The sequence below is a fragment of the Odocoileus virginianus genome, chromosome 13, assembly GCF_023699985.2.
Source record: "Odocoileus virginianus isolate 20LAN1187 ecotype Illinois chromosome 13, Ovbor_1.2, whole genome shotgun sequence".
Classification (NCBI taxonomy): Eukaryota; Metazoa; Chordata; class Mammalia; order Artiodactyla; family Cervidae; genus Odocoileus; species Odocoileus virginianus.
In genome coordinates this window covers 20,978,924-21,006,175 of record NC_069686.1, presented here as the reverse complement: position 1 = coordinate 21,006,175, position 27,252 = coordinate 20,978,924, and the positions used below count along the sequence as shown (strand labels likewise).

Sequence of the window (27,252 nt, the reverse complement as noted above, 5' to 3'; positions counted from 1 at the left end):
CTGCTGCCGCTGCTAAGTCCCATCAGTCTGTTTGACTCTGTGCGACCCCATAGGTGGCAGCCCACCAGGCTCCCCCATCCCTGGGATTCTTCAGGCGAGAACACTGGAGTGGGTTGCCATTTCCTTCTCCAGTCCATGAAAGTGAAAAGTGAAAGTGAAGTTGCTCAGTCATGTCCAACTCTTAGCGACCCCATGGACTGCAGCCTACCAAGCTCCTCCATCCATGGGATTTTCCAGGCAAGAGTACTGGAGTGGGGTGCCATTGCCTTCTCCGTGACAACATTGAGATTAAACCAATTAATAACCTTATGTGTGCTAAGTCACTTCAGTTGTGTCCAGCTCTTTGTGATCCCACGGACTGTAGCCTGCCAGGCTCCTCTGTCCATGGGATTCTGCAGACGTGAGAGTACTGGAGTGGGTTGCCATTTCCTACTCCAGGGAATCTTCCCAATCCAGGGATTGAACCTGTGTCTCTTATGTCTCCTGCATTGGCAAACAGGTTCTTTACCACTAGCGCCACCCGGGAAGCCCAGTAACCTTATAATGGCCTCTAAATGTTCCACTGAAAAGAAGAGTTGTACATCTTTCATTTTAAATAAAAAATGGGAAATGATTAAGCCTAGTGAGGTAGCTATGTTGAAAATTGAGACCAAAGTCTAGACTCTGGCACCAAACAGCCAGGTTATGAATGCAAAGGAAAAGTTCTTTAAGGAAATTAAAAGTGGTACTCCAGTGAACACACAGAAAGTGAAATAGTTTATTGCTGGCATGGAAAAAGTTTTAGTGGTGTGGAGGGAAGGTCAAACCAGCAACAACATTCCCACATGCAAAAGTCTAATCCAGAGCAAGGTCTTGAGTATCTTCAAATCTCTGAAAGCTGAGAGAAGTGAGAAAGCTGCAGTAGAAGTGCCTGCAGCTCATGAGGTTGGTTCATGAGATTTAAGCGAAGAAGCCATCTTCATGACGTCAAAGTACAGGGTGAACCAGCAAGTGCTAATACAGTGCTGGTATTGCAGCAAGTTATCCAGAAGATCCAGCTAAGATAGTTGATGAAAGTGGCTACCCTACATGATAGATTTTAAATGTGAATAAAATAGCCTTATATTGGAAGAAGATAACTACCTAGGACTTTCATAGATAGAGAGGAGAAGTCAATGCCTGGTTTCAAATCTTCAAAGAACAGGCTTACTCTCTTGTTAGAGGCTAATGCAGCTGGTGACTTTACGTTGAAGCCAGTGTTCCTTCACCACTCCTAAAATCCTAGGCCCTTAAGAATTATGTTAAATCTTCTCTGCCTGTGCTATAAATGGAAAAACAAAACCCGAATGACAGCACACCAATTTACAGCATGGTTTATTGAATATTTTAAGCCCATTATTGAGACCTACTGCTCAGGAAAAAAAAAAAAAAGATTCCTTTCAAATTATTATTGCTCACTGACAATGCACCTCATCACCCAAGAGCTCCGATGAGGATGTACAGTGAGATTCCTGTTGTTTTCATGCCTGCTAACACAACATTCATACTGTGGTCCATGGTTCAAGGAGTAATTCTGACTTTCAAGTGTTATTTAAGGAATATAGTTTGTAAGGCTATAAGGTGCCATGTATGGATCTGTGCAAAACTGTCCATTGAATGCCTTCTAGAGAGGACTCACCATTCTAGATGTCATCAAGAATATTCATGACCCACAGGGGAAAGGTCAAAATACAAAGTTTTATAGGAGTTCAGAAGAAGGTGATTCTACCCCTCATGGATGACTTTGAGGGGAATCAAGACTGCTGTGGAGGAAGTCACTGCAAATAGAGTGGAAATAGGAAGAGAACTAGAAGTGAAGCCTGAAGATATGACTGAACTGCTGCAATCTCATGAATAAACCTTAATGGATGAAGAGTGGCTTTCCAAGGATAAGCAGAGAACGTGGTTTCTTGAGATGGAATCTACTCCTGGTGAAGATGCTGTGAAGGTTGTTGGAGTGACAACAAAGGATTTAAAATATTACACAAAGTTAGTCAATAAAGCAGTGGCAGAATTTGAGAAGATTGGCTCCAATTTGAAAAGAAGTTCTACTCTGGGTAAAATGTTATCAGAATGTAGTGTAGCACTGTACACTATAGAGAAGTTGTTTGTGCAAGGAAACTGCAATTGATGCAGCACATTTCCTTGTTGTCTCATTTTAAGAAATTGCCATAGCCATACCAGCCTTCAGCAACCACCACACCCTGATCAGTCGTCAGCAATCAACCTTAAGGCAAGGCCCTCCCATAATAAAAAGATTATGATTCACAGAAGGCTCACATAATGTATTAGACATAAGACTATTGTATACTTAATAGTCTATAGTATAGTATAAACGTAACTTTTATAATGCACTGGGAAGCCAAAAACTTCATGTGACTTGCTTTATTCCCCTGCTCTGGAACTGAACCTGCAATATCTCCAAGATATATGGATACAACAGAATGTAAAAAGGAAGGTGGTTCTATTTCCATAGAAAGGTTGGTCAGTAATATACTGTGACTACTTGGCCATCTTGTTTTTCCTTCCACATAAACAGATAATTTTGGAGGAGGAAATGGCAACCCACTCCAGTATTCTTGACTGGAAAATCCTATGGACAGGAACCTAGCAGGCTACAGTCCATGGGTTGCAAAAGAGTTGGACACATCTTAGCAACTAAACAACAATAATAAATAGATAGTTCAAGATTATATTTTCAGTATCATGCCAATTTCATTAATCATCCAGCCTTTTCACCTCATTGATTTTTAAAAGCTCTCTTTATTCATCTAAAGGAAAGCTTTATCTTATATTCAGCAAACCACTTCTGTATTGCTGGTTCAGCCCCTTGATGTAACTCTATTGCATTAATCTATCAGACTTCTATCTTTCGGCTTCCCCTCCCCCTCAAAATAATTACATATCTTTATAAGATCAGAAGCTGGGAAGACAGGAAAACAGGCTTGATTAAAATCAGAAACTTAACTGCATAATGATCAATTCCTTCTTTGTAATTAACTCAGCAACTCAAAGGATAATTTCTCTATCCTAATTAGAAGATAAATAATATATAAGGATGTACCACTCATTTAAAAGATATAGTTGGATCATTTGTCCTATTAGTAATGAATAATGGTAAACTGAATTGTGAATTCCCTTCTGAATTTTAATATATGAAAGTGACTGTGAGGAAAGGGATTATTTTCCTAAATTAAAATATCATCATCAAATTTTCATCAGTGTTTAATTTAGAAAATTTTAATCATCAATACCAAACATAATATAAAACTTGAGTTTCATAGATAGAGGACACATTGAAAAGTAATTTCTCACTTTATGACTTTTATTCACACATAATGATATTGGGCAAAATGAGCTTTTTATTATATTGTGTTTAATAAGAGTGACTAAATTTTGCCAGTGATTCAAAATATTTAAATTGAAGTGGAAAGCTGGAGTCCCTTTGAAGAAGAAAACAGAGGATTTCCTTCTAATACTGGATTTTCATTAATGGGATGTCAGAGCTTGCAACAAGATTAGAGCACACACAGGAAACCAAGATTTTTGTCTTTGGGGAGAAATAAAGGGGGACAAAGAGAATGGTGAAATTTAGGGCTTGAGGGATCATAGAAATTACGCCATCTCCTAGTTTCACACATGAGCAGCCTGATGGGTGAATTGACTTAGCCACTGTCACTTAGCTGGTTAATAGGAGACTAGACCAGAGGGGCTGCCCTGTCCTTTCTGATTCTCTCTTGCCCCTCATGTGTTCTTTCAGTGATTGCAGCGGTGGGGAAATTAAGGAACTTTCATTTCTCTATTTCTTGATTCCCCTGCCTTTCAAAAAAGTGGTGTTCTTCAGTCACATAATTGAATGTTACAGAGATCTGGCCGCTTTGCAAGTATCTGAATTTTGTGTTTTCTTGCAGCTTTCTCAAATAATGACGGCACGATACAATTTTTCCTTCTAACATGTTCCTCACGTAAAATGTGTTTTCTATAGCCATTTATGGCCAATCTAGACAGAAAATGACTGAAAATTTAGGAGTTCAGGAAACATAGGACTGTGTCTACTTAATATGTTTGGATTCATGCTTCATATAATGTAGGCTTATTATGGGTTTTAAGATATAATACACAGACAAGGTGACTGCATAACATATTAAAAAGCAAGTCTTATTTTGTAGATAAGAAATATCAAGCTGAAGTGCCCAGTAGTTTTTTTTTTAATCTAAATATTTTATTGAAGATAGGTACCAAACCTGGGCAACTTGCTGACTCTCCACAATATAATATGCTCATTTTTCCAACACTGAGATCAAGAAGCCCCCCTTGTCCTCCCTTCCAGCCACTGTCTTCCCTCCCTGCCACCCACTTGATCTCTGCTCCACACCATCTTTGGAGACTTGGTTCTTTTCATTTTGTTGATCTGCTGTCCTTGACACAATGGTTTTCAAACTTCTTGGTTTTAGGACCACTTTACACTGGTAACAATCATAAGAATTTTAAAGAGTTTTTGTTTTTATTAGGCGTATCTGTCGATACTTATTGTGTTAGAAATTAAAGCTGATGAGTTGTAAAAGCATTTATGAATTGAATTAAAATAGAAACAAACAGTCATTAGATGGAAAAAACAGTTTAAGAAAAAAGAAATATATTGTCCAAAATAAAAATTAGAGATTTTTGTAATAACTTCTAATGTATGGTTTAGTAGAGAACTGGATTCTCATTCCTACCCTGAATATTCACTGAAAGGACTGATGCTGAAGCTGAAGCACTAATACTTTGGTTACCTGATGCGAAGAGCTGACTCATTGGAAAAGACCCTGATGCTGGGAAAGATTGAAGGCAGGAGGAGAAGGGGGCAATGGAGGATGAGATGGCTGGATGGCATCACTGACTCAATGGACACGAGTTTGAGCAAACTCCAGGAGATGATGAAGGGCAGGGAAGCCTGGCGTGCTGCAGTCCCTGGGCTGCAAAGAGTTGGACACGACTTAGTGACTGAACAACAACATTCAGTCTGTCACGGGTGTGTGAATGTGTGTATTTGGTTGATTTATATAAAGAACGTCTAGTCTCACAAAGATATAAAATTGGAAAAGGTGGAAATATCTTAATAGTGTTTTCCAGAAAATTGTAGATATTCTTCTTTGATATGATGCCAAAACTCAAGAAAAAGTAATTTCTTTAATGTCAGTGAAATTTTAATGCTTGGTTACATGAACATCCATTGATTTCTCTTTCCCTCTCATCCAGGTGTGATTATTTAACATCATGCATCAGTCATTTGGAAACTATTGGTTCACTGAGTTATACAGATCTTACAAATATTGGCACATTATTATAAATATCAAAAGCGAGAAAAAATAGAAGCATATTAGTCATTGTTTCACTTTTCTCCTCCAAAAAGTTTTTAACAAATGGGAATCTGTTAGGCATATTACTAATACTTTCTTGAGTTTTATCATTGGCAACAGATACTTCCATTTGAGTCTCTTGAAGTGACAGGGTCACCATTTTTTAGAAAATGTCTACAAATATTCAATTCAGAATAAGAGCCATTGTGAAGAAAAATCACCAAATTTTCACGCACATTTCATTCTTTTAAGTTCGTTTTTTTAATGCTTTCTCCACCTTCATATTATTGTTTCTCTCCATCCTGAATAAATGTTAAAGTAAGAGTAAGAAGACCTTTCTGTACAGGACAGGTACACTTGTATCACTAGCTCTCTGTTCCTGGGGGGGCTAGTAGCCTCTAGGAGGCTATGTGACCCCAGGAGGCCAACCAAATAGTGCCTAGAATACTGACCAGGAGGCAGTGGGGTAGAGGTGACAAGCCAGACACGAGGTTAAGGCATGGAGATGGGAATTCATGAAGCACACACAGCAAGGTGCCTGGCCTGAGGAGAGCAGGGGACATTCATTGGGCAGAGTGGACTTAGTCTTACGGTCATAGGACAGCCAACCAGAGACATTTCACCTTCTGAGTTGGAAATGAGAAGGCATTTAATGTTTTTTAGTCTTCTGGAGAGTAATGCAAGGGAAGGGATTATGAAAATGATGTTGGAACTATGACGACTCCTGAAAGATTAAAAAAAAAGTTCTCCCGTACTGAGCTCTTCTCCTCCATCCACTATCTTCTGCTTGTCCTTCTGTCCTCAACTACCATGGTGCACCTAATGGAGCTGTCCCCTGCCATGTCTCCCTTCCAGACGGGGCTGGGTGTATCTACCCCTCTGCATCCTGTGTTTACTTCATCTATAACTTATTGTTTTGTCTTGATTACCCAGCAGATGGTAAGTTCCTAGAAAATGGAGAACTTGTCCCTACTGTGTTCATGTATAGCAGAGTATCTGATACATGGAGGCCACTGAATACTTGATAGAGCCAGTAAACAAGGCGGGTGCAATTATATTAGCAGAAAGATATTAGAATGTAGGTAAACTGGTTTAGAAGTAATAAGAAAGTGCCCACCTTCCCCATTGGTTCAGTAGGTAAAGAATCTGCCTACAGTGCAAGAGACGTGGGAGATGTGATTTTTGATCCCTGGGTTGGGAAGATCCCCTGGAAGTGGAAATGGCAACCCACTCCAGTATTCTTGCCTGGAGAATTCCATGGACAGAGGAGCCTGGCAGGCTGTAGTCCACGGGGTCACAAAGAGTCAGACATGACTGAGCAGCTAATCACATAAGCTAGAGGCTGATGAGGCTCTTTGAAATGAGAGTGGGTGGGGTGGGTGGCAAAATGATTGATCATCACTGTAATGAATGCAAGATTTATTCTGCATTATTTTCTCATCTTATTATTTTCCCCTTTCCACTTTCTCTTAATGGAGAATTTAGAATTAAATTATTGATGATTGATTTATACTTGAAATATCAGTGTCAACACTTAGATGCTCTGAAGGCAGTTGTTTCATATACTAGTTTTTAGTTTTTAAATTCATTGGCATTGTTGAATAATTTGAGGATTGTAATAATTAATATCATTAATGTTATTTTTAAATATAGAGCAAATGTTTTTTTAAAATCAGACCTATTAAAGGTACATAGACTTAGCTTCTTTTTATTATTCCAATATGCCCTGTTCATTGTAGAAAATTATAGCTACAATTACTTGTATAGTTTAATATTGAAATATAAACATTTTTTTAAAAGTGAAAATCATCTGAGATACTCATTACTCGAAGATAAACACTAATTAACTTTTGGTAAATATCCTGCCAGGCATATTTCATGTGTGTGTGTATCTAAATATATATCTGTATATATCTACTTTAAACACACGGTACACTGTATATTCTACTTGTAATTTGCTTTTAACTTAAGATGTGAATGTGCTGGTTATATCCGCATAGTCCATCTGATACTAGCACAGCTGTGGTGGACAGTGCCATGCACTTTTGACAGTGTCCCACATGAGACCAGAGCTGTGCCCCATCTCTGCTCTGCTTTCTCCTAAGCTGCAATGGTTACCAGGCACAAGAAGGTACAACCTAGACACAAGGAGGCATTAATACCGGAACCTCAACCAATGGGGTATGAGAGTTGGTAGATATATGCCTCAGCCTCCCTGTCCTGTGTTGGGACAGTTGTAGGATGTGTGCTCTGTAATTCTGCAGAGGTCCTCAGCGGAGTTGAGGTGTAGTTGCCTACAACAGTAACCAGCCCATTCCTGAAAACCAGTAATACTGGGTATTCCCCATTTTTCTAGTTTCCTGGGGTCACCTCCCAAATAACCAGCCAGCACCCATGTTCTCATCTCAGAATCTGTTCCCATCGAATCCCAGATAGGAACGTGCCAGTGTTCAGTTTTATTGAACAATTATATTTATTTCAATTTTTCATTACTAGAAAAGGAATGGTAGTGGAAATCTACATACTCAGAGTCTTTACTCTGACTCTGATTTTTTTTTCAACAGTAAATGCTGCTTTAAAGGATGTACAGATTTTGAAGAGAAAATTACTTTTTAGAAAGGTTATTCTAGTTTGCAGAGTACTATTTTCCCTATATACTGCTAACCCCTGGGTATTAACCTCTTCAGATATTTTCAGACTCAGGTAAAAAAATTCTGTCTCACTTTAACCTGTAATTTTTGCATATGTTTTTGGTCACATTTTGTTTGTTTGTTTAGTATGTCGCCTGTTTGTATCTTCTTCCCATTTTTCTGATGGGATATTTAAATGTTTTAATCAATTTTTATGGGCTTTTTACACATTAGAGATCTTAATCTTTTGTTCTGTGTTATAAATTGTTTCCTTATATGGTCTTTTGACTACTTCTGTGCTTCTTAATAGTGTTGACTTAAAGAAAAACATACAACATAACAGTTGCAAAGTTAAGTTTTATTCAAGGTCTTAAGACCTTAAATAAAAGAACTGTACTGAGGACTATACCCCAGGAGACAGCTCTGAGGAATAGCTCCAAACAGGTGGGAAGAGGTAATTTATATATTAATTTGGGGGGGGGGGCAGGAAATACATACTGTCAAGAATACATTTTCATAAAAAGTCACTGCCAGTCATAAAGAATGATATCTCAAGCTGATGATTTTAGTGTTTGTCTGTATATGGGAAGATTCAAGAATCAGGGTCATTGAAATTCTTCCTGAGAAATCCATCTAACTATCTATGGGGCCTGTTCACCCAGAGCATAAAGTGCTTCATCCTGTTTTTCATCCTGAATTCCTCTCAGGGTTGTGCTGTGTTTAGGTGACTGCAGTGGATCAACGTAACCCTTGTAGAACTGGGTGGTGAGCAATGCTCTTTTGTTCTTCTTTGTGCACAGTGGCCATTCTGATTGGTTTCATTCCCAAATTCTGCACTGGCCACCCTCTCTACACATCTCTACCCACACATCTCTCCCCTGCCACCCCCACCCTCATGCTGACAATCTCAGGATTTTCCTTTCCTTGTAGGTCTTTCCACCTCTTTTTATTTCATCTTCCCTTTTCTTCATCTGGTTCCTTTAGCCCCAATTTCTATTCTAAACATGGAATTAATCTGTCCATTCGGCTTTGCAGTGATTCTCACCGGCCCAGAGGAGAGTACACATCTGAATTAATGTGGACAGGTGTCTTTTTAAGCCTCCTGTTCTCCAGACTCTTGAGAATCACAGCCTCAGTTACTCTGAGATGTATGTAGAGTCCCTCAGCTGAGCGAAGGCAGAAAAAGTTGAGAATCACTGCTGGAAGGTTTTAAATGGCATGGAAAAGCCACTAAGATTTCTTTCTCTTTGGCTCTGTGATAAAGCCCTTGAGGAGACCCTGTAACCTCAATACCCATCTCCAAGGAATTCTTTCTATTTTTGTATGCTTGACAGATCTGCATATTACTTTCTAAATTGATTGCTGAGTGTGCTGAAGGCACATACTTCACTAGGTCCAGAAGACTAGCATCTTTTTAAAAGTTTGATCAATATGAAAAGCTGCTATCTTTATATAATGACCATGAGGTCAAGTCTAAATTACATTTGCACATCATAAGAGCTTTCAAAGCTAATGCAGATGCCAAGGGCCTCTAGGGAGGGGTCACCACTCTGCTTTGTAGATTTATAGTCACATATCTCCTGACCCAGCAAAGGAGGAAAGGGTAGCTGTTGCATGCTGGAGACTGTTCTAGACTACTCATCACTGATCAACTGCATCTTTAGGCTGCTCAGAGACTTCTGGCTTCATTCTTTTCATCCCAAATACAGTTTATTGATCAACTTTTAAACTTACCAAGCATAAAGTATTTCTTTCGATTCTGAGTTACTTCACAATATGTATTAAATGAAAATGGTAGATTATCATTGATTTATATTCATTGAAATTATGCTGTTCAACATTTCTGAAGAGAATTCACAATGTTTATGTAATAAAGCTGTTAATATAGATATTACCATCAAAAAGTACCCACAAAAGGAAAAATAAGCAAAAATGTTGAGACAGTAACAATTGTTGTGACTGAGCTTCAGAATTAGATCCTAATTTCCCAAAACCATGGTGAAAAGATAAGGATTTGGTAACAGGAAATCTGCTAAACATTTGCAAAGAGAAGAATTCTCCCCATTGGACTAAATTTAAAAGGAAAAATATCATTGGAACTTATACATTCAATTTCAGTGGATACCTAGTGTTAACCTTTCCAGTATAAACACATTGCAGACAAGGAAGCATTTTTCTCATGTTCTTACAGTACATCTACAATATAAGCCAAAGGTGTAAGGTTTAAGTATAACTCAGTTAAAGTGTTTTCAGTAGTTTCAGTGAAAGAAATTTCAGAGTAGTTCAGGGATCTCGCTTCCTGGCATTTAAAAACATAATCCAAGGTTCTATGTATTTCATGCTTAAACTATTCAGAAGCCAGTATGTCTCTTAGACTGTATTCCTTCACTGTTAGTGTCACACCTGAGCTTTATGAAAGCCACCTAGGAGTTTGGATGGAAATAGTGAAAGATGAAAGTTTGTTTCTCAGATGCTGACTTCTGGTAAAGACCCACACATCTTTCACACTTTTGATGAGGCAATGAAATGCTTTTAATACTCTCTATGATTCATGTTCTTTTGTTATATCAAAATATTTATTAATTCAAAGAGACTACTATTTGTTCGGCTATAGGTACCAGCTGATTCTTGGGGGAAAAAAAAAAGGTGTGTATGTGTATTTATATTTCTATTTAATCATTTAACACTTGCCAGTTTAACTGAGCATCCCTTTTTCTGACCTTTTCCTTCAAGCTCAGTTATTCCATTAGTTTACAAGGCATGATAAGTGATCTGAGTTAACCCTGATTTTTTTTAAGATTTAATTTTTTTGAGCAGTTTTTTGTTCATAGAAAAATTGAAGTATGAAATTTCCCATATACCCCTGTCTTCACATATGCATATTCTCTCCCACTATCAAATCCCCCACCAGAGTGGTACATTTGTTATAACTGATGAGCCTATATTGACGTATCATAATCACCCAAAGTCCATAGTTTACATTAAGGTTCACCCTTAGTGTTGTACATTTTATTGGCTTGGACACGGCCTTCTTGATATCTGATGATTGCTCTGTCATCATAATAACTGAAAGGTACATTTAATTATTTTTAAAATTATTTTATTAAAGTATTGTTGATTTATAACACTGTGTTAGTTTCTGCTGTGTAGCAAAGTGATTCATATATATATTCAAAGTTTTATATATATATATACATACGAATACACATATACATTGCTTTTCATATTGGAAAGGAATATATTTCATCTATACTTCCCTTTCCATTATGGTTTATGACAGAATATTGAATATAGTTCTGTTCTATACAGTAGGACCTTGTTTATATTTGCTGAGCCCTTTTTATTTTTTATCTGTTTTTTGGAATTATGAAAGTATGATAACACATTTATAGGAGACTTTGGAGAATACAGAACAAAGTTCCATATAGTTCCACTACATATTACAATTGTTTATGTAGATAAGTTAAGATTTTTAGTTGGAATTTCAATATCAAACTCTCAGAAATTAATAGGACACATTTTTTAACTACTGTTTTTAAGAAGTATATCAAATGGCACTTTAAAAAAAAATAAGACCAAACCTATCTTATTCCAGACAGTGAAGTGAAATGATCAAACCTGATCTATTTTTGTTAATCCTATTCACTATGAAACCTCTACAGAACAACTGATAGAAACCTGATTTTTTAAAAACTCATATTTGCTGACACTTAAAAAAAAAAGTCTACTTAAAAAAAAATCACAGAATACTTAGCACTTGAATCTTATGCATTTAGTCAAAAGGCGAATGAGGACTGCTTTTGACCTCCAGCAGCACGTCTGACCTCCATCCTGGTGCTGGGGTTGGGTTTGCTCAGGGTAAGAAGAGCTACAGAAACCTCCCCTGGGACACTGTGCTATTGTTGGATGTGCATGTGGCCAAGTTGTATCTCAAGTATTGTGTCTGGGAGCAGATGTACATAACATAAATGTCATTTTACATTGTGCTTTAAATCGAGAATGTTACAAGTCTTTTGTTATGTACTCTTTTATGGTCTTAATCTTATTCAGGTATTTTGTAAGTCTTAAATTGAAATTAGTTGATGTGTGCCTTAATAGCTTCCTGGTGGCTCAGACAGTAAAGAATCGGCCTGCAGTGTGGGAGACCTGGGTTTGATCCCTGGGGTGGGAAGATACCCTAGAGAAGGGCATGGCAACCCGCTCCAGTATTCTTGCCTAGAGAATCCCCATGGACAGGGGAGCCTGGTGGTCTACAGTCTATGGGGTTGCAAAGAGTCGGACACGACTGAGTGACTAAGCACACACACACACATTTAATAGCTATTAAGTACCATATATGAAGAGTTGTCTTACAATGCTGTGTACGTCACCCCAGACTACCATAACAAAATGCGGGATTCTGGATTCCTTGGATTTTGGAATCCATGGTGGGTCCTGCAACTATTAGATGACTCTATTAGTGAGAATACAGTCTCTGTGTATATGTATAAGGAAGATGATAGGAATTTATCTATCTCACACATATAGTCCATGGTAGGCAGACCAGGGCTAGTAGGATTCCTCTGACACGAACATCAACAGAAACTTCTATCTCGGGGTCAAAGATGACAGCTCCAGCCCTTACTATCTTCCTCTGATGGAAATGGAGAAAGGATGAGAACAACTCATTCACATTCATCACTAGGGTTGGCATCCCAAAGTGGCCCATGTTACCCCTGCTCACATCTCTTCCACAATATATATCTTAAGTGTGTGGTTCTAGCAAGCAGGGATGTCAGTTGAGAAGCACTGTCTTCAGCTAACTACTGTTTTACTAACAACTTCTGTTCCATATAGCTACTATAAAGATGAGAAATAATTCATTCATTTGCGCAGCTAACACTGAATTGTGAAATATTACAACAAAGTACTTAGCAAAGTGTCTTACACCTGGTAATACCAAGTTGGATCATCCTCCTTACTTTTCTATAGCACTTTACTACTCAAAAGTGTGGTCCAAGGTCTGAGCATCATCTTGAAACTTGTCAAAAATGTAGAATATCTGCCCCAAGCCAGACCTACTGCATCAGAACCTGCATTTTAATAGTTAGAGGGCCTCCATGCCAACATGTTCTTTATCCTTTCTGGCACCTGTATGTTATGTTAGTTGAGCACTTACAATGTTGTTATGAAAATTAAATGAGGTAATATGTATAAAATACTTTAAAATCTGTAAAGTGCTTCATATCATTATTTAAGAGTATATCTTTGAGGGGGAATAAAAAGAGTCCTTATTGGAAGGCCAAGGTTTGAGAATCATTGAGTTTTTGGATTTTCCAGCATTGATATTGTCCCCTGTTATTGTAATGCCATGTAAAAAGGCATTTCTATTTCCAGAAAATGTGCGTGAATCACCTTGCACCGTCCTAGGTTCAGAACTTATCTCTAGTTATGTAGGAAGATGCTAGGCTCATCCTTATAAAATGAGGGCTTTCAGTGTGTTTTTTCATCACCATTATTCTTTCTTGATGTCTAAATATTGCAGCTTTTTATGTTCTTAATTATGTTAATGCTTATACAGATTTTTATATCAAATGAACAAGGAAATTGCTCTCAGAAATATATCTGAAAAAAACTGCTTTTAAAAAACAACAGATTTATGATGTCAGTTGAAACTAAAGATGTTATACTTAATGCATTAAATTATAAGCAGCAATCCAGATTCATACACTTGTGTTGAGCCATTAGAAATTAGGAGAATCACCTTTTCATGGACTTGTCTTCTCATCTGTTTTCTGGGAAAGACAGCATTTATTCTGTCTCAAAGAGTTTGAGGGACTATAACATGAGTCCCTAGAAAAATGTAGCATATGGAATATGTTAATATCTAGTATCATCAAAGTAGGAAGTACACACGAACATGCATTGTGAAATAAGTGTGCACAAGTGCTTATTTAAATGTTTGACTGGCAAGCTTACAAGCTGAGCTATGGCCCTGAGAGTGGTTGTTGTTTGTGGTTGTTTAGTCTGTAAGTTGTGTCTGACTCTATTTGTGACCCTATGGACTATAACCCACCAGTCTCCTTCTGTCCATGGGATTTCCCAGGCCAGGATACTGGAGTGGGTTGCCATTTCCTTCTCCAGGGAACCTTTCTGTCCCAGGGATCGAACCTGCATCTGCGGCATTGGCAGGCAGGTTCTTTACCACTGTGCCACCTGGGAATCCCAGGGCCCTGATAGCCCCATCAGATTCTCAATGTTCTTTACTCCTGCTTTAAGTAGGCAGAACACAGTGAGAGACAAAGACTTACCCACTGTTTCTGCAGATCAATCCACTTTCACACATGATACAAGCCGGTCTAGGTGATGCACATCTGATGCACCAGAGAAAAGCCTGGGGGTCAGAAGAAACCCAAGGAGCCAAGAAGCTCACAAGGGAAGGGAAGCTCTAAATGATGGGTGTTCCTGGGTCACTAGGAGTCGTATGACTCCTAGTATCTTTGCTGTTTTGTCTGTAATGGGAAGGATGACTATATCTTTAGAAGCAAGCATACACTTGCCCTGTGCACTGGGGACTGATAGATTCAGAAAAATACTACAAGGCTTTTTATAGGTCTGGGATTTAATTCTGTATTCCTTTTCATTAGCATTCAGTAATGAATGCTGAACTGTCACCTTGAGTGTCTCATGCTGGAGAGATAAACGTGAGAATATGACATAGTTTTCCCTCAGGGACTTTCAGTCGATTGTAGAGATAGTAAACAGTTTTATCAGAGAGAAGGGTAACAAATAATATTTCTACTCTACTTCAAAATAGATTTTGCTATGCTGTGCCCAAATTTAAAAATAATGTGTGTATGTATATGTCTAAGGACAAATCTATCCATGTCTGTATCAATATCTGTATTATACAGAAAAGAGGCTCAAAATGGGCTGTATATTAAAATGTTAGTAGTGACAAGAATTCAATTATTTTTCTTATTATTATTTTCAATACTTTCTGTGTCTTCCTCAATGGACTTGTGTTGTTTATAGAAGACAGTCAAACTTCTGAAGACTCTGCATCATTTTTTTCCTTGTTCACTCATTTGATCTTTATAGTCATCCCATGAGGTTGGTCAGTCATAAACCTCAATGTCATGGACATGAGAAATGGAGAAGACAGTCAGATAGGCAACTTGGGCTTCCAGGATGTTTGGTGCAGAGAGACTACATGATATGTACAGTGCAGGTAGCAAATGGCAAAAGCAGGAAAAAAAGGAAGGAGAATCAGGAGTGCCTAAATGAAACAAGACTATAAAGATCCCTGAACATTGTTAGGTTTAGGGCATGGCATGGCTTTTTACTTCTGCCTAGCTCCCTGAACTAAGGCCTGGTTCAGTTTTTATCAGACTTAAAGGCAGAGTCACAGTGGCTATGTTTGGCTTTAATACCAGACAGTCTGAGCTTGATATGCAGCTCTGGTCCTGCCTGGCTGTTTAACCAGGGCAGTTAACTGTGGGCTCAGGGTCTGAATTTACCAATCCATAAAATGAGGGAAATACTACTGCTACTTAATATAAGGATTAAATGAGTCAATACGTGTGACTGTGAAATGGCAACCCACCCCAGTAATCTTGCCTGGAAAATTCGATGAACAGAGGAGCCTGGCAGGCTACTGTCCATGGGATCACAAAGAGTCAGACACGACTTAATGACTAACACTTTCACTTTCAAAGAGAAACAACTTTTTAATTGGTTAAATAAATAATAGATCATGGAGGAAAATTCTCAAAAAATAATGTATCCTTCAAAAAAAAGTGTGTGGTCATAGGAAGGACTCTACAAGTACTCTCTAATATCCTCCTCATCCTCATCATCATCAATGCAAGGTGGAAAGATACCTCTATGGCTTTCAGAGAGACAACTAAATTATGCTAGTGCAGATGGGAGCAACTTTCGCTCTTACAGAACCTGGGACCAAACAGGAAGGTTAGGTCAGTACAGATATATCTGACATTAATCTTTCAATGACAGTTTTATCATTTTGAGATGTATAAACCCACACACAGATTGGATTAATGATAGATTATGTTTCCTAATAGTAAGAAGCATACAGATGTGTATCAGATGTATGTAGATGTATACCACCAATATCAGGGATGCAAAAGAATTGTGAAGTTAGTACAGAAATATGAGAAAGTTTGTGCCGGTGTTAGGGGATGGTTGAGCTGTCTGTTCAAATCCATACCAACCTACCTGCTTATTAAAAATGTTTGGCATCTGTGTGCATACTTAGATGTTCTCTTTAATTTTACAATGTGGTAAGGCAAGTGAGTCTGTTAAATTAAGGAGGTTTGTTTTTTCTTTGAAAGACCTTGACCACAAGTCCGGGGTGGAGTGTAGGGTTAATCTGAGGGTTAATCTACTCAAGCCTGGAATTAGTCAGAGCTAGTCTGACTGAAATAAGTGTCCCTGCCTGCTACTGACCCCCAGTCAAGGCATGAAACAATTACGTTGCTTGGGAAACAGTGAATTGGAGGAGTTTCAAAGAAATGTGCATCAACTGTCAGCATTGTTTATTGATAACAGTGAGATGGAGGATTTGTAATGGATCTTGGTGAGACACTTGAAGAACTCTACTGCTGAGGCTGGTTACCTTGCAGGAATGTGTCTACTGAGCCAGCACAATATAAAAAAGTGCCATCCAGGACCCTATCCTAGAAGTAGCCTGAAATACTGCCGGTTGAGTTTAGAAGATACCCCAGAGAGAATGCATGATGGACTCTTCATTGCTTTGCTCTCCCATTCCCAATTGTACTAGGTCCTTCAGTTCTCATGCAGGTAGATTATTGAAATTCCGAAACATTGGGAGGCCAGAATCTGTCATAAACATCTCTTATCCTGCTTCTTTTCCAAAACATGTAAAATGGTTTCTCTGTCATGTTTTCAGACCCCCTGGCTGTGGAATACAAGGCATTGCTGGTACAACTACCCCTACCAGGTAAGGACACAGGCCCTTGTCAGGTAAGGACACATTGCCGTCTGGGTTTTTACACGTGGAAAGCTCTTCCTAAGTCAGCACCATGGTTTCAGGCAGGTCCCAGCAGGTTGGGCAGCCACCTTGCTTTTTGCCCCCTCCCTGCCCTGCTTGATGGTGGGTGTAGCCTAGTGGGGAAGGTACTTTCTGTTAGTTCAGAATCAATGTTCACTTGCTTGAGCAGATGGAGGAAGTGTGGAAGGTACATTTGCTGAAGAGTAAGATATGATCACTTCAGTAGGTGGATGAGTCCTCCTTCTAACAGCCCATCTGCTTTTGGGCTTATAATAGCCCTGACCTGTCTCGACAGCTAGTGGGCAAAGCTCGAGTAAGGAGCTAGGATAGGCATGCTGAATTTGGTTCACTTTATGGGTTAGGAGCAGCCTCTGTAGATGTAAATCAAATACCAGTTCCCTGAGCATGGAAAAACGGGCTTGTCCCGTTACACATAGACAAAAATATCATTGTTGAAAATGAGATTAAAATCATATCCCAGACAGAGAGCATTTCAGATCCAGGCCCACAGATATACCCTTGCCTCGGATCTTGAATTTAGTAATATTACCATGTGTTGTGGTCTCTAGCTCAGTTACTATTTGAATATCCAAGTGGGACTTCTCTGGAAATTTCTTGCTGAAACAGTTCTAGAATTTCTAGTTCAACTGAGATATATTATATAAGAGAAACAGATACAACCATGTATTTTGTTGATAAAATAAAGAGACTGACATTGTAGTAAGCAATGTGGAATTTTGAGTTTGGGATTCTATAGATTGCCTTTTTAGAGGCATTTGGTCTAACAAAGTTAATGGACAGCAGGCGTGCCCTGCTTCTTCTTTATTGCACATTATGTTGCAACAGGGGATAGGGACTGGCGTTGGCTCTTCCTTAGGACAAGTTCAAGGCTAGGAACACGTTGAAATGGGGATTCCAGTTTTCATTTCCATCTCTTTCACATGGTTTATTCAAATTAGGAAAGACTGAAAATCAACAACATGACATGGTCAGAGAGAGCTGAACATTCCAAGGCCATCTGATTGAGACTAAAGTAACATCGAAAGCAATCACTTGCTGCACACAATTGTAATTCTCAGTCCCAACTGCTGTTTTATGAACCTAAGTATTATGCTCAGAATATTGTCACTTATAGTTCTGTGTCCTGGAATGGCATACTGTGTGGAAAGGATCCTGTTCCTCCTGTGTTTTGTTGACAAAGATAAATGAGGGGAACAACTGTTTTTCTTGGTGTCCATGCTTACAGTTGGTAGTTAAGTGAGTGCTTCTCACATGACTTAGTCATTATGCTGTTATTGGTTTACAGAGCATTTCAGTTTCAATTGTATTTTCCATGTATATACTGTTGCTTGTGTGCAGTGGTGTGGATGTGTTCATGTAGTGAGTTTCAAAGGTCTTTCAGTCATTGGGGAAATCAAGTTATTTCATTATAACTCAGTGAAACAATTAAAAACAACTCATCAAAAATGTTTTTTTAAAACTCTGTTTTGTCTTTATGGATTTATGTGCAAAATAAATATCATTGACTTCCACTGCCTCTCTGAGCCTCTCCTCATTCCTGGACCTCTGAGGCAGGTAAAGCAGATGTTACCTCACTTTTCCAATTAGTAAACCAAGGCCCAAGTTTTATAGCTACTTAAACTGTGGAACTGGGGCTTGATCTCAGATTCCCAGGTGGGTGCCTAACCTGGTATCTCCTAGCAGCTTCCTTGTCCCCCTGATCTTGTAATAAATATTTTTGAATTATCTTTTTAAAAATCTTTACAATGTACAGAACATTTTCTAAGAACAAAAAAGCTCCAATTAAGACAGAATCTGAAACTGTGCCTCCATGACTCATATAGTACTCCAGCTTCTTTCACCTCCCCTGGTCCTGTACTCATGGAATTGAGTATAGGAATCTCAAAGAATCCCATGGGAGTTGTCCAGATTTATTCTTTCTGTGTATGTGTTAGAATTTTTTTTGCAAGTTGCCTAAAGGAATCTTGTAGAGACGCATGTCAGAGAACCATAAATGCGATTGTTGAAATGAATCGCGAATTGGGTACCAATGCCAAATGTTGAAACCAGTTGTCACTTTTCTGGCTGGAGATGAAACAAAACTAATTCCATCAAGCTGTGGATTAGAGGAATCCTTCAAAGCTCTCTTATCCACAGAGAGAATGGGGCTGGAATTTGTGGAGGTATAAGACCATGTCACTTTCCAGTACTGAGCTTGAGATGTTTGAAACAGATTTGGTTTCCTATTAATTATTAATCTTGCCTTTTTCTCTTTGATCCTCAGCCACTCACACCTGACCTTCACTACTATTATATCCTGGAGCTGTCATTTTATTGGTCTTTAATGTTTTCCCAGTTCACGGATATCAAAAGAAAGGTAAGAGTGGGTATGTTGTAAAGGACTTGCAGACAGGCATTTTTCGTGACCCTTGGCAGATGGGTATAGTCTCAGAAGCACCTACTTCTGTTCTCCCATCAGTCCTGAATTAGTATGACTTTTGGCATTATTATAGAAGATTCTCTACTTTTGTTTGTGCTGTTCTATATTTTAATCCTATTGTCTCTTCACTCTCCCCCAACCCCAAACCTAGTGTCCTTTTCTCAGTGATAAAATATAGCAATGATTCTTAATGGCATTAATTTCCTCTGAGTCTGAGTCCCAAGTCCCTCTGCTGTCCAAATGAAATGAAGAAGAAAAATTGTATCTGTGGCTCCTGGGAGAGAGTGAAAGCTCAGTGTTCCAGCCCTAAAGAATGAAGATTTCCCCAATTAAAGAGTTATGTAATGTCAAAATATGTCAGGAAAATACAACATTCCTAAGTGAACTGTAACTGGCTTTCACCCTACCATCCACTGGAGTAGCTTTTGCTAATGGTACTCTTGACCTCTTCAGTGTTAAACCGTCTCATTCTAGTTCTCATCTTACCAGCTTCTGGGCAGAATTGGTGCTTTTGGCTGTTCACTGTTGGTTTGTTGTTTCTTTTTTTTTTTTTCCCCATGAAGCTATTTTTTCCAGATACTTATATTTGGATCACTTCTTCAGAGCCGTCTTTGCTGGCCTCCACTCCAGCCCCCACCCCTCATGGTCTGCATATTTGCATGCACCAGGGTCTGGTCCTAGATTACAGGATGTCATCTCCCTGGGTGATCCAGCTTACACCCTTTGGCACTATTAACACTTATGTCTATACCAGTAACTCACAACTGTCTCCTGTCCCAAATCTTCTCTGGGTCCCACACTTACACAAAACTAATCATAAATGAAAGTATGATGTTCTTCTTGTTATTTTATCATTTAATCCTCACCACAATGCTAAGATCCCATCTGATCATTTATTCTTTATTTTCCTTTTATGAATGAGAAGTCTGTTCCCAACTGAAGACATTGTCTTCCCCTTGTCTTGTTCTTCCTCCAGTAATGTTTGTCACCAACAGTCGTGTAAGCTAGAAGCCTTCCTTTGCTCTCCTCTTTGCCACCTACTTCCTTAGTGTCACTAACAGATTTAGTTTGAGTCCTCTCTACTTTGGCTTAATCTATTACAGCGGCCTCTTAGATGGCCCTCCTTTCTAAGTAGTTATTCTTGTCTACCTGCCATCTAAGAGTTATGTTTCTCAAACCTTCAAAACAGAGCCAGACTACTTGGGGAAATATTCAGGTTTGTCACCATGATTCCAACCCACCACTCCAGTCTCTCCTCCTCCTGACATACACATATGTCTTAGTTACAAATATCGTCTCTCCATGGTTCAAACACAGTTTTTTCCATAACATCTTTGTTTTTTACAAGACCTTGCCTGTGGCTGGAATCTATCTCCCTTCACCAGACTTGGCAGGCAAAGAGCAGGATATGTTCATCTTTATACCTCTTGTGACTGTCAAGGCACCTGCCTGTGGTAGGGCTCAGTAAGTTTAGGATGAATGAGTAAATGGATTCATCAGAATGTCTTCTGATTGCTAATAGGTATCTTCTAAGCTTCTTTGCAAATAGTACTGTGCATTGTGATGCATCACAATACTGTAACAAACCATTTCTTGGTTAGATTGGTAATCTGCCAAATTGCAAAATATCCAAGTGGCAGCAGAAAAGCATTTCCCTAGTACCTGCATCACCTCCCCCAGCTCTGCTCCTTCCACTCTCCTACAGCAGCGGCGTACTTGACTGGCAACAGGCTGTCTTTCCTGACAGCACGGCCTTAAAGTGGTATGTGTCATCTGATTCTCAGAGGTGGATGGTTCCTGTAAGGGCTAAGGCTTAGGTGTAGCAGATGACTCATTGACACCCATAATTGGTGGTTCCCTTACTCACTGCACCCAATGCTTTGGGTCCATTTCTGAAAATGTTTAAAGATCTTTCAGTGATGATAAGTCAGTTAGATCTTGTCTCTCTTACACAAGGAGTCTTCTTCATTCCTGTAGTCAGTACTTGTAGAGTGATGCTGTCCACTGTGCCAGGCCTGTTGTGCATTTTATTTATTTATTGTTGAAATCATTCATTTTGGGAAAAATCAAAACATAAAATTTACCATCTTAACTATTTAAGTGTATAGTTCAGTAGTATTATACACCTTCACACTGTTGTGCAACCTGTTTGCAGAACCCCTTTCGTGTTGTGGAACTGACACTCTGTACCCATTAATCAACAAATCCCCATTCCTTCCACCTCCAAACCCCATCACTGAAAACTACCATTCTACTTTCTGCCTCTATGAATTTGATGGCTCCTTACCTCATTTAAGTGGACTCACACCACATGTGTCCTTTTGTGATTAACATATTTCACTTGGCATAATGGCCTCAGGTTCATCCATGTTGTAGCATGTGTCGAAATGTCCTGCTTAAGGCTGAAGAATACAGATTGTATTTTCTTTTGAGGAGAAATTTTTCCAGGTAGTCACAGAAAACATTTGTATAACAAAGAAGGAGTTTTGACTATTCTTCCCATTTTCTAATTGAGAAAACTGATGTACAGTGAATTTTCAAGGCTGCACAATGTGGGAATAAATTAGAGCCCAAGTTTCCCAAGCAAAGTCCCGTGATTCCTCATTGATGAGCCGTTGGATGTGTCCACAGTTCTTGTGTTGATTTGCTCCTCCATGCTCCTGACATTAGAGGCAATAGGCCTTCTGCCATTCTTTGCCATTTTATTTGTTCCTCTTTTGCTTCATGACAATTAGGAATGCCGTCTTGGGTCAAAGATGAATGGAAGCAAAACTGACTCTTACTTGGCCCCCAGGAGCCTAGACCTCGGGAGACACTGCTGCATCAAAAGTCACCAAGCCCCTTCCTCTTGCTTGAGCTTCCTCAGCATGCATGTACCACGTCTTTTCACTGAACCTAGAGGACTCACAGAGGCTGCATTATTTTATGACAAATTACCATTTTCTTAATAGCAGTAATAACTGGATTCATTTCAGGGGCTAAAGTGTATTATTTTGTGTGCTTTTCACTTGTCTTGCATCAGTGCAGAGAAAGCCTACAAAACAGGGCATTTTACAGTGAGGTCCATGAAAATGGAATTTATTCAGGCCTGTACGTGTTGTCAGTGCTGCTGAATTGATAATATATACAATTTCTGGTCAACGCTATAGCTTGCTGTGGCCATCTGACTCCTCTTACTTCTTCCCTTGGTCGGAGTACCTTTGAATGTTCCTGGTGCAGCTGGCTTATTCTTGTTTCTTGTACAACATGGGAATTTGGCTACTACCATATGTGCTTGTTACTCTGCACAGATTTTAATAAGGAAGGTCTTCTGCTCTGTGGCTGTCTCTCATTAGTAAGTTGCTCATTAATCCTTGCTTTTTTCCTTTGAATCATGCCTACAGCCACTGCAGATCCTCGGGCGTTCCCGCCTCACTTCCCTCCCACCCAAAAGACCTGCCATTCCAGCCATCAGCAAGGGCTTCTGGTATATTCTGTTGCCAAATACATCCCCACCTTCTATATTGCAAGTGTTAACTAAGTCCTCACCCTCTAAAAACAACCCTCCTCCTAATTATAGAATAGAGATGTTTGAAGACACCCGTTGACACCCATGATAATCAATTTCTGAAGTCTATACATATAGTGGTTAAATAGAAAGGTTATGAAAATATATCTTTAGTTGCCCTATCAAATAACAATGAACTTGAACAACCATTTTGAAACAGGGACCAGAATTTATAAATGTTTGATCCAAATGCATGCCCCCAGCTGTTAGAATCAATACCTTAAAATGTGAGGTTCAGAAATAACTCTTTGTAACTTAATTGGCTCACAACTCTTTCTAAAAATGGCTTTTATATTCACAAACTCTCCCCCTCTAGAAATATCCTAATATTGCCATTTTTTTTTTTTTTAATTGCTCTGTTGCCAAGCAGAATCTGGAGTTTAAAAATGATTGGAGAACTTTCATCTCTATGGTGAAAGAACACCTTGCCTCTCTTGGTCATCTCCAGGGTTGGTACTTATTTGGTCAGTGATGACATACATGCTATTAATATTCCCAGAGAAAAGGTCCTAGTCAAGAGGTAATCATTTGGCATAATGGACTCATAATTTAAATATTCTATTGCATGCTACCAAGGTATGTGTATCTTTTTGAGGATTTTTTTCCTTCCTTCTTTCTTCTTCTGCCCATTCTGCTCTCCTTCCCTTTTTTTTTTTTTTTTTTTGCCTTTCTTCTTTTGTTAAAAAAATCATTAAAGTACCTTATTAAAAAAACAACAGGTATATTCTTGGTATTCAGTATTGTTTGAATCACCTTTTATTTCCTGAGGCTTAATTTTTATTAAGATTCTGTTTTCCAGCACCTGTTCATAATAAGTATTTCTCCTGTGCATCTAAATTTTCTAACGGAAGTTAATAAATATGACTGTGTTGGAGCTCAGAACTGCTTGCTGGTGTCCAAGCCTTGTGTCCCTGTTAACTAGAATGCTCTTTGGCTTGCTGGCCTGGGCCCTTGGCCAATGAACCTTGCTTGTGTTTAGAGTGCTTTGCAAAAAATCACCCATGGCTGAGTTCCAGGACCCAGCTGGTGAAATCAACTTACTGCTCTTTTGGTCTTTAATCTGAGAGAAAAACTACATCTCATGAAAGATCCCTGACAGAGAGAGGTGATGATAATGAAGTTTAGTGAGAAACTTATTGAGAAGCTTGTGTTTGCGCTTTGGTAACTTTTGTAGAAAATTACTGGTATCCATTGCTTTGAGTACTTTAGCTGCCTTGTGGGGGTCTGCCATGCTTCAGATCTTTCCTGTTTCAATTAACTTTAGGATTAAAAAAAAAGCATGTTTTAATCTTTTAATAAGGAAGCAGTATGGCATAGAATTAAATAAAACAATGTCCATGAAACCATCTATCTAGTACAATGCTTAACAGAACTCAGAGCAGTACCCAACACATAATGACTAAAATTTGGTTGAATCAAAGCATAATGCTAAGACCAAAAACAAATCAAAAAACCTCCTAAACTAGTGGTCACAAATTTTTCTACTTTTGATCAGTTAAAATGAACCGAAATCATTAGGAAAATGAGTTAACTTAAAGTTGCCAACCTTTTACTTTTCCTGGTAAGGAAATTACTCATTACTATCAATTCATAAAAGAGAGGACATCTTAACATTTTAAAAGAGGAAAGATACCTTGTGAAAAAAAAGGACAATCCTTTCTATTTATAATTATGAAGTTTTTATCACTCTCATTTTGCTTAAGACTGGGGAAAATTATAGGTTACGTGTCTTCTTAGAGGTTGAAGGCATGGGCTCTAGAGTCCTTCTACCTCCCCAGCACCTCTCCTAATTTGCTGTGACCTTGAGCAATGTAACTTACCTCTCAATGCCTTTGTGTCCTGATCCAAAGAATAGAGATCATATAACCTACCTCATGGGAGTGTTGTGAGCATAGATAAGTGATACAAGCTGTTGAAACAGTGCATGGCCCGTAACAAATGCTCCATAAATGTTGGCTATTACTGTAATCGTCAGTGTGACTCACCAAATATTGCCAACACTCTATTCTCAAGCACATGGAGGATGGTGCACTCAGCCATGCCCCTTCTTGTGGTTGGATATGACCAGATGGCTGGTAGGCTGTGAGCAGAACTGACTTAGTCAGTGATGTAATGGAATTGCTAGTGTGAGACCCAGGTTCAATCCCTGGGTCAGGAAGACCCCTTGGAGAAGGGAATGACTACCCACTCCAAGTATTCTCGCCTGGGAAATCCCATGGACAGAGGAGCCTGGGGGGGCTACAGTCCATGGGGTTGCAGAGTCAGACACAACTGGGAGACTAACACATTCACTTTCATAGCAATTGATAACCTTTGAGATGGAGGCTGCTCCATCTGGGTCCCTAAGTGATGGCAATAGAGTACCCCCTGCCCAGGCAGTTGGTAACATACAATAAAATAAGACATAGACTTTTGTTATAAACCACTGAGATTTTAAAAGTTTCTTTATTGCCACATAATCTAGCTTATCCTAACTGGCACAGCTACTATTAATAATCTGGCTGATTATCATCTCCTAGAACAGTATTTGGAAATCATGTGTAAAGATAGCAGTTCTCAAAGTGTGGTCTTCAGACACCTAGAGATTCCTGAGACCCTTTCAGAAGATCTACAACATCAAAACTGAAATCATAATAATGCTGGGACATCATTTACCTTTCTCACTGCATTGAACTTTACACTGATCATGCAAAAGTAATGGCAAAATTGCTAGTAGTGACACCAAAGAGTATGAGTGGTAGTTTTTGTATTCCTCTCTGCCATGTGCTTGCAGGAAGGAAAAATGTCAGTTTTACTTGAGAATGTGCTTGTTGAATCAGTAAAAAGTGTTAAATCTCTATTCTTAAGTGTACATTTAGTTTTTTTTATTATTTTGTCTGATGAAATGGGAAGGAGCCAGGAAGAGCTTCTGCTGCAGAACAACATGCAGTGTGTCTCAAGAAAAGTCACATGTGATTAGTGTTTTCCGCTGAGGGCTGTGCTAGTTGCTCCCCCCACCCAAATCTAATTTTTACTTGAAAGAATGATAAACTATAGTTATTCCATTGTGTGTGTTTGGTAGACACATTACTGAAAATGCACAGAATGAACTTGTCAAGGTGTTTCAAGTAAAACCATTGACTTTATTTGTTGTCAATGATAAAACTCAAACTTTGAAGAAAAACTTAGATTTTCAAGAAGATTTGTGTCCTCCAGCAAGAGCTCTATAGCTTCTCAGTACTTAAAGACTTTTCTCAGGAGATTGGTAGTGATGACAATAAATGTGATTTTAAAAACATTGTAAAAAAATGTTTCTTTAACTCCATGAGCCAATGTTTTCCAAATGATGCATGATGCTCCAAAAGTATGCGTGAGTGAAATATCCACTCAAAGGTCAAGACAGACCAAAAGATTTTAGGTAACAGAACATGAAAAATTTATTGATATAGTTTTAAATTCCACATTGCAACTAACCTTTAAGAATGTCCCTCTTGTCAAGGTTTGGAATGTCAAGGAAGAATATTCATAACTACCTGAAAAAGACTATTAAGATACTCCTCCCATTTCCAGCTGTGTGATACTAGATTTTCTTTACATACTTTAACAAAAATAACTGGGCAACAGATTGAATATACATGCCATGATGAAATCTAGCATGAGACAGACATCAAAGAGCTTTGCAATCATGTAAAACAATACCATTCTGTTCATGACATTTTTAAAATTTTGGAAAATGTGGTTATTTTTTGTAAATACATTTATGTTAATTAACATAATGAATTTTATTTAAAATAAATTAATAAGCATGATTTACGTGTTTTTAAAATTTTCCCAGTTTTCATGTCCAGTGTAGTAAATACTGATAGATATGACCCACATAAACAAACAATTTTTGGTGTCCTCAATAATTTTTAAGAATATGCTCCTTAATACCAGAACATTTAAGAATTGCTCATCTAGATTATTTTTATTCTTTTCAAGAAAGCATCTCTTTATTTTATTTATTTATTTTGGCTGTGCTGTGAAGCATGCGGGATCTTATTTCCCAGACCAGAAATGGAACCAGTGCCCCCTGCACTGGGAGCACAGTCTTAACCAGTTAACCACTGGATCACTGGAAGTGTCCCTAGATGATTTTTAAGTCTTTCCTAAGGATGTGACAGCATATTAAAAAGCAGAGACATTAGTTTGCCAACAAAGACCTATATAGTCAAAGCAATGGTTTTTCCAGTTGTCATGTACAGATGTGAGAGTTGGACCATAAAGAAGACTAAGTGCTGAAG

At 38.6% G+C, this 27,252-nt stretch overlaps 1 protein-coding gene across 3 annotated transcripts in view; it reads left to right on the top strand.

The window, feature by feature from the left end:
• Nucleotides 1-27,252, top strand: part of CERS6 (ceramide synthase 6) — a 339,296-nt gene that overhangs the window by 244,368 nt on the left and 67,676 nt on the right. For all 3 annotated transcript variants that reach the window (XM_070476098.1, XM_070476100.1, XM_070476099.1), the window contains exons 5-6: nt 16,902-16,952; nt 19,288-19,380. In XM_070476098.1, coding sequence (XP_070332199.1) covers nt 16,902-16,952; nt 19,288-19,380 — 144 coding nt within the window. The remainder of the gene's footprint in view (nt 1-16,901; nt 16,953-19,287; nt 19,381-27,252) is intronic.